General features: G+C 36.4%; 1 protein-coding gene across 1 annotated transcript; it reads left to right on the top strand.

Annotated features, from left to right (window-relative positions):
• The first annotated feature begins 482 nt into the window (after window positions 1-482).
• On the top strand, window positions 483-10,768 carry LOC139735482 (protein IMPACT-A-like). The gene is made up of 11 exons (XM_071646237.1): window positions 483-577; window positions 1,545-1,667; window positions 2,387-2,439; window positions 3,566-3,628; window positions 4,200-4,291; window positions 5,801-5,905; window positions 6,735-6,826; window positions 7,946-8,019; window positions 8,928-9,018; window positions 9,736-9,870; window positions 10,641-10,768. Exons 1-11 carry the CDS (start codon window positions 551-553, stop codon window positions 10,683-10,685), a joined length of 900 nt encoding a protein of 299 aa, XP_071502338.1. The 5' UTR covers window positions 483-550; the 3' UTR covers window positions 10,686-10,768.
• The last annotated feature ends 2,916 nt before the right edge of the window (window positions 10,769-13,684 follow it).

Raw genomic sequence — 13,684 nt, 5'->3', positions numbered from 1 at the left:
GTCTCGGGTCCGAATCCCGATGGAATCCCATTTTCTTTACTCATTTTTCCACTAATAAATTATATTCATTTCTGGTCAGTTTTCTTCTGTTTGCGTTTGTTACATTACAAATGTACTCAAAAAGCTGCATCACTTCGGTGATCCCTCGAATTTATCCCCAAGTTGAATTATCCTTTGGGTTTATGCCAAGTTCAAGTGTGTGCGTGTGTCACACACAAACACACTGGTAGAGCTTCTGACCATTCCAGCATTGAGAATTAAGGGTTTCTTGGACGAACACTGAACTATATAAGGGTTTCTACCAATAATGTACCATTTTTGTTTTTGTGGGCGACGTTTGCGATCTTTCTACATTTTCTCTTTGCATTTTCTACACTTGCGGGCGCTGTCCAATTTCTACATTATTTTGTGAGTGATTATTTATATTTCTGCACCCACGTCGTCATTCATCGGATCATCATCACCATACCAAGTAGAATTCTAGGTGCTGTGAGACAGTGTTGCTTCTTTTGGCAGGGATCTGAGCTGGGGAACATTATGAACTGCAATCATGGAAGAGGACAATCTAACAAGACAGGTAACAGAGAATTGTTTGAGAGAGTAGGACTAAATTCTATCGCCACTTCACAGTTCATGCCTTCCCTGTTATGTTGCCGGTGGGGATCAGCGGTAGGGGTCACCGACTCTTAGCATGAATCCTGAGCCCACGGGAACGGGGGAGCTCGTGTGCAGGATACCGTTCGTTCTGTCGTGCCTACTAACGTTTTAATAATAGTAGGCCTATGTGTGCATAGGCTAGATCGTCTAAATCTGTAGAAAAGCCGAACCCACGTTCCCAGAGCTTTGATGATGATAACCATTCGGCACATACTGCCATATTCTCGTCGTGCTCTGTATGCTGGACGAGCACTGGAAGAGTTGTGTATTACTATTATTTTGATTACTCATATTAAGAATCCTTGCCCTTGGTTGGTCTCAAGGATATTGGAACTATGGAAGGATCAAGAAGACTAACTATAAATATACACAGCCCTGTCACTGCACACAAGTGTCGCTGACGCACGGTCTGATCGGGCTAGATCAAGACTAGACAGAAAGATTTGTCTGTCCGGAGGAGTCGTTTATGTTTTTTTACACTATCGTGAAGCCAGACGCAGTCTCCGTGGAATATATCCCCGATGACCAGATACAGACCGATCTTTCGGTCAAGATCAAGACAAGAGCAGCCGAGGATATGATCCTGATCGATGAAAACTATAAGGCTCTGACTTACACCATCGTTCCAGAAAAGGAAAGGAAAGTAAAGTAAAGGTGATATAACATGCATGACTCTTCTCTGTCATCTAGTCAAAGGCACAAATCCACAGTTAGGCAGTTATTTGCAGTAAGCATTTCTAAAATTGCTAAAAAATCCTAGTTCTACTAGATCTAGTTCAGTAGTAATACTACTAGTAATACAAACCATTAAGTGCCATTTCGAAGAAAGCTAACAATAATAAACTTCCTAATAAAGATGGATTTTTTTTTTTTTATTGATCTTTCAGGTTGATGAAATAGAGGCAATGTCAGCCATCTACGGTGATGACTGGTGTGTTGTGGATGAAGTTAGCCGCATCTACTGCATCGCTGTCTCGGATGAGGCTAGAGCACACAAAATATGTCTGCAGGTCAGTACGCGGTATAGGAGAAATGACTGCATTGTACTCTTATAGTAGTACTATGGCTTATTGGAAGCAGTGGCAAGGAAAGGAAAGAATGTAATCCCCCACCCACTTCCCGTCGTGATGAAATGGCATGTGCCTTTGAATCATTAAGTGTTTGAAGATGACAAGCAGACTTACCATTTAAAAGATAACGTTAGGCCTAATATTTTCCAGAATTTTTTTCAGGAAAAGCTTTCAATTTATCTCATGAAAGACAACTGAATTAGATCTTTATATACACAAAAGAAAACAAGATTTCTGAACAAATGGACATCAAGTTATGAAATTTATAACATGGCCCGAAAAATGTGTTTGTCAGCTAGATCCTACAAGGAATCTTGTGAAAACATGACATAAGATTTTAGACTCTCTTTTGGGATTTAGCTTTTGGTATTGAAAAAAAGAGTATGAAAGTTCAACAATACTTTCAAAATTCAATTCACACAGAGTATTTTCATCTGTGATAATCCTTTGCAGGAGTCTCCAGTACACAGCTGAAAATAAAGAATTGGAAATCATATCTGTTCTGTTGGTGAATAGATGTAACAGTCTTGCAAATGGTGTATTAAGTTCTAGTACAACAAAACTTTTACATCTAATGTTATATAGTACACCTGGATCAGATGTTGGTAGCATTTTTAAGATAATTTTCAAAATATTGTTAATCTGACCATTTGTTGCAGGTTATCCTTCCTGATGACTACCCCAGCACTGCATCCCCAATTTATCAACTAAAGTAAGTTTACCTCACTTGGATCAAATGATCAAGCAAGCTGCGTAAATCTTCCCATTCAAGATGTCAAGTATTTGTTATGAATATTTGACATCACTTTCATTGTATTTCCAAACCTGTTTTATCATAGTTATTATAAGTAGATGTGTTCAGATACAAAGGAAACATTTTTATTTTATTTATATGTTTCAACATTTGGCACACAAATTTAAATTATTTCTAATTATTGTATATAAGTAACACATGCAAGAAAAATACCTTTTGGAGAGAAAAGAAAAAAAAATAATAGAAAAAGAGAATAAAGGCAGCAGAATAGAAATACGCTTGACCTTAGGACCTCCGTCAAGGGGAGAGGGGAAATGATAAACCCGAAGATAAACGGTAGTTCACAACAACAGCAACAAGAATAAAAAGAGATTCTTTTGATTCGCCACAGAGAGAGGGGAAATGGGCAAACTCGTTTATACTTTAAATGTATGAATATTGTGATGAAATAGAGAGATGTGGATAGAGCATCTATTCCCTCCCAAGCATAGAAACACTCACGATTGCGTATACTCTGACACAAACATATCATCATAACAAAATTGAAACATTGTGAAGATGTGTGTGTATGTCATTAGCAGACTTGTGGGTGATGGCATCACCCTCATCTAATTTGCATATGTTTATATTACTGTAGCACTGTTTTGTACAAACTACATCAAGAACTATCAAGTTTCATGGATTTCTCACATGAGGTGAACTGCTGATGAAACCTTTATCATTCTTTTTGTTTCCTTTTATTATGTTTATTGAAGCAAACTTGAACTTGGTGTTGAAATGTATTTTACTGGTAAATCTTTCCTTGGTTTGCTCAGCTTAGAACCCATGATAGTTATTCATCTGTAGCCGTAGGTCTAAGTGTTGAGCCGGTACTGTTAGATACATGTATTTGCATTTCATTGACAATGTAAACATATACAATTAGATTACTCATACCAAGGATCATCACAACAAGATACCACACAAGAATGGAATGATATGTCCATGATTAAATGTACATTGATCTACTTCATGACAGTATGTAATCTAGGAATCTTTCTTCCCACATGATGTGTTGTAAAATTCTCCATCTCTCTTATTACAGTGCACCTTGGCTAAAGGATAATAACAGAGTACTCCTGGAGACAAGCCTAGCAGATGTCTGCAAGTAAAAATCAACTCTTTCTGCTCATTTACAGCACTTATTCATGCTCTATATGACTAACCAAGGATTTAGATGTTTAAAGTTTGCGACTGGAAAGAAAAAAGAAGGAAAGAAAGAAAGAGAAATGAAAGATCATCAGAAATGAGAGTAATAAAAGTGAAGATGTGTTGATCTTTTGACTGTTGACGTCTTTAGGGAAACACATGCAGAGATCTATGCATTGCGTGCACAAAGTAAGTTTTCATTCTTGGTGATCTTCAACCAGATGATTGAAACATGCTCTATTGATTAACCAGAACCATCCATTTCATGTCCTGATTTTGATTTTTTTTTTTCTGCTGTGATGCGATGTCCATCATGGAATGGAAGACTAGCTTAAAAACTGACTTTTGTGTCGCTATACAAATATCAGTTTGAATATGAACCATAAACATCAATGATAGGAAGAAATAGGCGTAGATTTTGTTATGTTTCTTTCATGTGAGACCATTGTTGCTGTGCAGATTTGAAGTACTATGTATACGATATTATAGGTTCTTAACATACATGTATTATTTATGTCATTTTGTATCAGGGAAAATCTAGGTGAGAGTGCGCTCTATTTGCTGGTGGAAAGAATTCGGGAATTTCTCACAGATGCAGTGCCACGTGCAGATATTAGAAGTGGTAAGACATCTCATGATAAAACTGGTAATACTGAGGACAACATTTTGAGCCCCTACCAGCAACACAAAACTACATGTACCTGCTGAAAAAAACAAAAAAAGAACAAAACAAACAAAAAAAGTATTTGTTTTCAGTCCCCAGATTTCTAAATTTAAGAATTTAGTCCGACAGTCAGTGATTGTGCAAGAAATAATTGAAGAAGGTATACATATATATTATGCATATATGATATTGATCGTTGATATGCCACAAAGCATTGGCAATATTTTTATTATGGCTCTTTATAGTTCCTATGCAACTGTAAACATGGGTTGCTATATTTCATTCACTGTAGTTTTCAGTACATCATACAGAAGAGTATAAAAGCAAACGCACATGCACGTTCATTACACTGTATCGTGATTAGCTGAAAACCCACGACCGGTCGTGGAAATTCAACATGTTATATCTCTATGACTGGCACTAAGACCCAGTCGCACAACTGGAAACTGGCAGGGCTGGTGATGTCATGCTTCTGGTCTCAGGTCATAATTTATGACCGCTCTGATCGATCATGTGGTGTGCGGTGGGCTTTACATGTGCTGATGTCATTGACAAAATGGACATCCAATCTAATTTACAGCTAAGGGGGAAGGTAAAACAGTAAAGAAAGATGAGTTTGAAGAAGTTATCCAATGATTGGCAGCCATGTGATTGATGATAATAGAATTGAATTGAGTAAATATGAATATAAGAACGACCCAAGTCCATGGAAGACCATTTCAAGTAAACTAAAGAAAACTTCATATCTTTTTTATTTGTCCAATAATATTCTATTTAACTGTGATGGGAAGACAACATTGTATACTGTAAAACGAGAAATGTTCGCGTGCATTTTAATTTCGCGAATTTCGCGAGCGCCGAGATTCGTGAAATTAAAATGCACGCGAAATTTCTTATCTACACTATATGCATTGAACGCAAGAGGCAATTCGCGAAAATTTCTTGCCGCGAAAAAGGCCGTCGACTCCAATTCGCGAAAATTTCGTGCCGCGAATATATCATGTTTTACAGTATACAAATTAGAACATATATTATTATGACAATTAATATTTACATTAATTGTGGAGAGGCCATTTTGTGTGGTGGACTTGGGTCGTTCTTTGATTCATATGGACTTGGGTCGTTCTTTGATTCATATGGACTTGGGTCGTTCTTTGATTCATATACATGATATTCTGCTATAGAGATGAGAGAAGGATGAGAGAGGGCGCTATTATATGAATGTAAGAATGACCCAAGTCCTTCTTTCTTACATTAATATAAGATTTAACTCATTCATTTCAGGCACTTCCGGGGGTAATTAGGATTTATCATTTATACACAAGATGAGTCCATGCATAAGCTACAATTTCCCATGTCAAACTGAATATGGCCCAAAATTGGACTTGGATTGTTCTTATATTCAGGTCTTCAATTGTAATAATGAAGAATAAATACCCAAATGATTCTGTTATACATGTATTTCAGAAGCCCCAGAGAAGGAACCAGTTCCTGTGGAGTCTTTTTCTCCTTCAGTTTCTCATCTAGTAAGAGAGGAAGAGGTCGTGTCTCCAAGTCAAGTCTGTCACATGGGTAAGTTTCTTTCACACTGGTACAGTCTGATGTTTTTGTTTGTTTGTTTGTTTGTTTGTTTAATATGGACTCAGTAAAGAGTTCAGGTAACAAAGTGGTTCACCAAATTAGTTATTATCCTTCATGGATGCACTTCAAAGTTAAGTTTGAAACTTGGTCATTGTCTCCTTTTCAGAGAACCTTCTGTCCAGCTTTCAAACAGACTACGTAAATGGGTGCACATCTTTATTTCCTAGGCACAACTGAAGGCTTGGCAAGCTGCAGAGTCTAGGTCATAGATTGAACACATTGTATTGCTTTAAAATGATATACAAGTAGCGTCAACTTACAGTTACTGAGTGACTATGTAAAAATGTATGTAAATTAATTTGATAAGGAAGAATATATTTTGTTTCCTGCCTTATATTTTCATTTCAGTTCATTATATTTCCACAACTGAAGTAAAGATAATAAATAAAACAGGGTGGAAAGCATACAATACACAAGACAGCATTATGATACATAGGCCCGAATTCACGAAGGTGGTACAATCTAAAAGACCGTAGTTTTGTATGGGGCGCCAAGTGTTGCATGGCCTATTTCATTATGAAATGTTAACATTTCGTCAACAAAATGGCTGATTTCGTAATGAAATAAGTCATGCGACGCTTGGCGCCCCATACAAAACTACAGTCATTGTCCATGGTTTAAACCAGGGACAAAGATTGTACCACCTTTGTGAATTCGGGTCATATAGTTACTTCAGTGTAGCTCTTACTTAAACTGACACGCAGATCTTTTCTTATTTTATTTTTTAAAACCATTTTATGATTCGTTGTCACATGATCAGAGCTTCCTCCCATCATGCACGGCGAACCAATCACAGACAAGAGGAGTACTTTTCAGGCTCACCTTGCCTTCCGTGTGGTGGAGGTGAAACAGGTGAGGTAGAACTATTCCTTTTTTCTTCTTTTGATTCTTGATACTATCTTTATCATAATCACTATAATGATAATTTGTAGTTAGTACATTGTAGTAGTAGTCATGGCCGGTGCCATGTTTTCAAAAGTGGGGGGGGGGGGGGGGCACTTCCGGGTTTCATGAGCCAACGAGCAAAAAAACAAAACAAAACCCGGTGCCACTTCCGGGTTTCTTCAGCTGACAAGCAAAAAAAAAAAAAATGGTCCTCAGCACAAAAACAACAGCCTTACCACGCTTAGTAGTATTAGTAGTATTAGTAGTAGTAGTAGTAGTAGTAGTAGTAGTAGTAGGTATGATGATAATGAGATAATTGTAATAATAATAGTAATAACAATTATTATAATCACTATTATCAGTGTAATGACTACTATTATTACAATTATTTTTAGTAGTATAAGTAGTAGTAGTAATTATGATAATGATAATTGTAATAGTAATAGTAATAGCAATTATTATAATCACTATTATCAGTGTAATGCCTACTATTATTACAATTATTTTTAGTAGTAGTAGTAGAAGTAGTAGCAGTAGTAATAATGATAATGATAATTTTAATAGTAATAGTGATTGCAATTATTATAATCACTATTATCAGTGTAATGACTGCTATTATTACAATTATTTTTATTAGTATTAGTAGTAGCAGTAGTATCATCATCAGTATCTATATTAATGTAATGTTGTTTAAACAACTCTCTGAAAGTGGTCTTATTTTTTAAAGTGGTTCAACGAAAAGACAAAAATCACTTCCCACTTCAAAAAAAAAGAGAAAAATATGTAAGTGTACACTTTGCACACTTGATTTTTTTGTTGTTGTTGATTATTGGCTAAATTTAGTGATTTTTTTTTCAAGATGAGAGTATTTCTGTGTTGTATATATATGTTTAAAAAACATCCCGAAATACCTCCCTTATTCTTTAGAATGCAAAATTCACATGTGTATGGTAATTCACATGTTGATGATGATATCATAGGGCACAAAGTCAAGGAAGAAGATTTCCCACACAAGAAAATATTCCCTGTTTATTGAGTGTAGACATACACTGATTATGAGAGTTTTCTTGTGCACCTTCTCTCTAGGTCAAATACCTGCTGCAGAAGCTGTGTGAGAATAAGAAGATTGCCAATGCAACACACAATATCATGGCATACAGGTGGGTTGTGATATACCTGTTATGTGTGTTAATAGAACTAACACAACATCGTACTGCAAGTACCCTCCCAAAGGGATAGAATAATACTGTACAATGTATATGCTGAATATTTCACAAGGTTTAGTGTTTTATTTTCGCGAATTTCGCGAGTCGGGTGCTATTCGCGAAATTAAAGGCACGCAAAAATATTGACTCTTATGATCCTGATGTGAATGTAACATACATATGTACATTTCCCCGTTCAGTACAGGACTCCACGATCGCGAATTTAGCCACCCGCGAAATCATTGGGAATTCCCGATTCGCACAAATTTAGACTCGCGAAATATATGGCATATACAGTATATATTGTTATCTTATGATATTATGAGCAGTCATGAATTGATGTATCAAATGTACTGACCAAAAGCTGCAAATTGGTACTATTGTGTGGTTTTTCACTTCTTCAAAAAGTAGAAAATAATGTTTTTAATGTGAAATATTTTTTCTGATACTTGATTCGGCATGCTCAGTAAGTGCAATATTTCCCATGTTTTATCCAGAAATATGATTTTTGTCTCTTATTTATGTTTTGTACTGTGCAATAGTATTTTGTGTGTTCGTTTGTTTGTTTATTTGTTTGTTTTTTGATCTGTAGAGACTGGCAGTCCTGTAGAATGATGAATGCTATATTAAAAACCATGTTTTATATGTTTCTGTGAGTATGTGTGTGCACATGTGATCAACAGTCTCTTTGTCTCTGGAGGTGTATGTCTGTCTGTCTGTACATGTCAAATCCTAACAATGTCATATGTGAAGATAGTGTGTGATACTGGGCTAAAAAGAGGCATTTTTTGGTTTGCAAACCTTACATAGTTACCTGATCTGGAGCTTTGCCAGTGCCATTTATTCTACCATTTTTTTTTCAGGATTTACAAGGAAGATCGAGACTCCTTCATCCAGGATTGTGATGACGATGGTGAGACGGCTGCTGGGGGCAGATTGATGCATCTGTTACAGGTCAGATAGTTTTCATCCCGTGCAATTTACTTTCTCCTTATTCTTTCTCTATTCCCCCATCATTGACTAAAAAAAAAGAAAACTAGGTGATTTGTGTGTCAGTACCTTTTTTTTTTCTGTCCGGACTTGCACCACCAAGAAGAAACAAAGGCAAATAGCAAGGACACAGTAATGATAAAACAATTTACCATACTTCCTTATCAACTACAGGTACTCTTGTTTGAATAGCACCCTGGACATAATGTCTGCCAAGGAATAATTTTCCTGGTTTCGCATCGCAATTTGCTATGCATTTTTACACCACTGCTACACAAACTGACTTATGTGTAGCAGTTTTCTTCCATAGAAGTATACAGGATACCATTTGACATATTGTTCATCATCAGCTGAAATTGCTAATCAAATTTGAGTTGGAAAATTATTCCCTGTCTGCTGTGATAACCTCAAGTTCATATGTAAACTTTTCCTATTTGCAAGCAGATGCCATACAGCCTTACTATTTGAGTCACAATTTGAGTCACATTTGCTCTGTTAGGCATTAAAGGACTCAAAACCATGCTCTGATTCTAGGTGTTTAAATCATAGCTTTTAGATCTACCTGAGCCTGTAAGATTGGCCATGACACCCTAAACAAATAGGCCTATAACTCCACTGTTATCTTCCCCATGGCTTGTGAATGTTTACATAGTCTGAGCTTTGTGTTCTCTTGACTTCCAGATAGTGGATGCAAGGAATGTGATGGTGGTCGTGTCTCGATGGTACGGAGGTATCCTCCTTGGTCCAGACCGTTTCAAACACATCAACAATGCAGCGAGGAACATCCTAGATAGCTCTGGATTCATTCAGGCAAAGGTAAGAATATGAGGAGATACAAAGTAGCTCTCAAAAAGTCAAGTTGAACTTGCGAAATTTTCACTTTTCATCAAAAGTCAGAACAGTGTAATGGATTCCAAAAGAAAAAAAAGAGATGTAGTGGCATTTTATTCAGAAATTTAAGTTAGGAGGGACGAGAAGTCCATCGCAGGGGCGGATCCAGGAATTCTGTAAGGGGGGGGGGGGGGGGGGGGGGGGGGGGGGGGGGCGTGACTATAATTTTTGGTCCCACTTCCGGGTTTCATTTCATTTTTTTCTTTTTATTTCTTTTGTTTTTAACGATAAATAAAGGGGGGCGTGCGCCTCTTGCACCCCCCTCTGGATCCGCCACTGCATCGCTACCCATTAAAAACACTTTTTTGTTCTTTTTTTTTTTCTTTTTTTTTTACCAGTTCTCAGTATGATGTTTTTTCTTTCTCATGATTGAGAGCTAGAAGGTCATTAAATTGAGCAACTCTGAGGAGGTAATCTACCATTTAGTAGTGTTGTTGTTGTTGTGAACAGATAGCCTTGGTAAACAGACATCAGAGGAGTTCGGGTCTGACTCTGTGCACTCGGTGTCACCTGAATATTTCTGTTCCATTATCACAACTGTTGCAAAGACTAGCTAACCATGCTTTGAAATTTAATGAAACAAAGATGACATGATATTTGTGTGGATGAAGGCTAAAGTGTACTTGTGTGATTATAAATGTTCCCACCTAAAACCTGATATTGCTCTGAATTTGCTCTTGATTCACCATTTGCAGGAATCCAACCAGAAGACTAAAAAGACAAAACAGAAGCATAGATGACGACCGGATGGCATTCAGCTTAAAGTTTGGCCTTGCAACAAGTCTTCCATTATTTGTGCTCAGCTCAGGTGTCAATGTCTTAGTGAACTAGGCAGATAATTATGATGTTAAAAGATACAGTGAGTCAACTCAGCATATGTCGAATAATTTCAAAGCTAAGTCAATGAAAAAAATCCCAATTCTAATTCAATAACTCAAAGTCTTGTTTGTTCAATTCTTTTTTTCTTTCGAGATACCAGTATTTCATAGCCTTATATGTGTTTTCCTCTGCACACCCACAAGTCAAATATCACTCAGTTAATGCATTTTCCCCAGTCCTGGCAAGATCTACTTCGGTGGAGTTTACTGCTTATATAAGCTGAATTGACAAAAGCCTTCATTCCAATAAAATTCATCACGCACCAGATGAGAAATTAATTCTGTCTTATCATTCTGAAATAGTAGCCATCTATCTCTATGAGCATCTTGTAGTGTCTGAATGAAAAAAAAGAGGCTCGGGGTGGTGTTTTCATCTTATGCTGAAAAACGATGAAGTAGTGATTCATTTTACAGGATATTTTTCACACTTGTAACTACATATCCATAGCTTTACTCAACCAGAAGATACCATATGTGCCAACAGCTAGAAAGTGTTATCAGGAGGGTGTGTCATAAAGCTGTTCATTAAGTTAAGAACGACTTACGAGCGACTGGTGATAAGTTCTTGTGCTGAATTATGGAAATTCTGATAAGTATAGCACATCGGAACTGATCACCAGTCACTCGTAAGCTGTTCATAACTTTATGAACAGCTTTATGAAACAGGACCCTTCTTCTCAATGGCACTTTCAAACAAACACTCAGGGTGCTTTGATCTAAATCTCGACTATTCTTTTTGAGATGCCAGTCTGTCTTTGCATAGATGCAATTAAAAGATGTTTTTATTTTCCCTGGGATAACAAGACCATCATATCTCAAGAATAATGAATTTTCTCAAAAGACTGAGAAAAAAAAAGAAACTTTATTTTTGCCATTTTTTTTTTAAAGAAAAATGATAATGTTGAAGTCTAATAATGTAGAAACACTGTCTTGGCTTATATCAACAACTGCAATGTTTTAAAACTCAAATCAATATTTTTGATATGAGAAATTCAAGTAGGAGGTTTTTTGAATGTATGTCAAGTGAGATTCAAGGTCTCGTCCTCTGTAGGGAGTTTATACATGTACTTAAATACATTATCTGCTTTATGCCAATCTCTTTATGTAACCTTGAATAGACCTAGATTAACTGTACATTGTACTACTTATTGTCTTGAAAATTGTTACTCAGCAGGGTATGTCATGTGGGATTCATGCTAGTTTGCAGCATAGAATCAGGTGATTTGATTGTTGATTATTCAGTGGAGTTTATGAGCTGCGTATCTGTGTAACTGGTAAAGTAAAAGTCAGAGCACTTACAACAAACATTAATGAATAAGTGTCTGGGACTGCATCAGTAAATATCTTAAGAATATTTGCTCTGCTATGAAGCCTGAGTAGAGAGGTACTATAATTTGAATGCTGATAGCTTGTTTGTTTGGGGGTTTTTTTTCACAGTGAATTTATGAAAACAGTTGACTCTCCACTGCTTTGTTCATCTCTGAAACGTATCAGAAGTCATACATGTATTTGAAAGTAGATTATGTGATGTATTATGAGTCATTGAGGATTGAATTTTTGTCATTGCATGTACAAGAAGCCTTGGTTTATATTACAGGCATATGGAAATGCACAAGGAAAAAAGGTAGATCACAGTGTTTCTAAGTTCATGGATTCCAGCCCAACATTGCCTAGCTCTTCATGATAATCACAGTGAGTGCTTTGCTAGTTTTATAGATTTGAGGACGGGCTGATTTTGTTACAACACGCATTTCCCATATACACCTGTCTGAGTACAGTTTGTATACTCGGGACTTGTCTTCAACGGGTTAATTTTTATAATCTTCCACTTCACAATTTCGAAGATTATTGAATATGTTAAAGCTCTCAATGCTTATTCAAAAATGTGAAAGTTACTGGAGTGACAATCTTTTCCTGAACATCAGGGTCAGGTTACATCATATATTACAAGACAATATTGGTGAAATGAACTTTATGTGCAATAACTTGTAACAATTTATGCCAATGAAGTTATCTGCTTATTGGCAACAAGTTTCCTAGTCAGTGGAAGTAGCTAGGGATTATATAGTTGGTATGCATAGGACAGACAGCTTGGCAATTATGTGAAACAGAATGATACTGTCTTGCAGAGACCCTTGAGGCACTATGTCCTGTCTGAGGAACAGAAGATCCTTGAGGGTACTATTGTACTTCAGTAGAACCAGAAGTGTTTGTGTGCATTTGAATTTCATGTATTTCGCGAGAGCCAATACTCGCCAAAGTAGAATGCATGCGAAAGTTCTTGTCTACTCTATATGCATTGAATGCCAGTGGGAATTTGGGAAAATTGTGTATAAGATGAAATTTATGCTGAATAAAGTCTTCCGGTTTTTTTTTTATCAGAGTTTTAATATGAAGATAGCAGTGGCACCATCGTGTCATAAGTACTGTCATTACTAGCTAGCTTGCTGGTGGAGCAGCAAGAGAATTGTAGAAAGAAAAGATTTTGAATGGGAGTTACTATGCTTTAAAAGTTGCCAAAAGGTCATCCACATGTTTTCCTTCCCTTTACTGATTTTTAAGACGATTTTATAGTGTTTATTTCATGAAATGAGAATATATATGAAATAATAACTTCAATTTCAATGAAAATGAGTTGTCTGATCTGAGTGTGTATGCTTTCTGTCATGTGGAGAATGAGTCTTAATGTCAAAAGTCACTGCAAAAAAAAAAGAAAAGAAAAGAATACTGATAATTTAGGCACACTAATTTTACAAGCCCTAATAAGTTTGTGCATGAATATTTGCTCTGAGTGATTCCTCCTCACAAATAAAGATGCTATTCAAACTTAGCTATTTCATAATTTTTTCTAATGTGTGTTG

Source organism: Diadema antillarum, unplaced genomic scaffold (assembly GCF_040938485.1).
Source record: "Diadema antillarum isolate AM-2024a unplaced genomic scaffold, OU_Dant_1.0 seq00000581_RagTag, whole genome shotgun sequence".
NCBI classification, from domain to species: domain Eukaryota; kingdom Metazoa; phylum Echinodermata; class Echinoidea; order Diadematoida; family Diadematidae; genus Diadema; species Diadema antillarum.
This window is presented reverse-complemented; position numbering and strand designations above follow the sequence as displayed.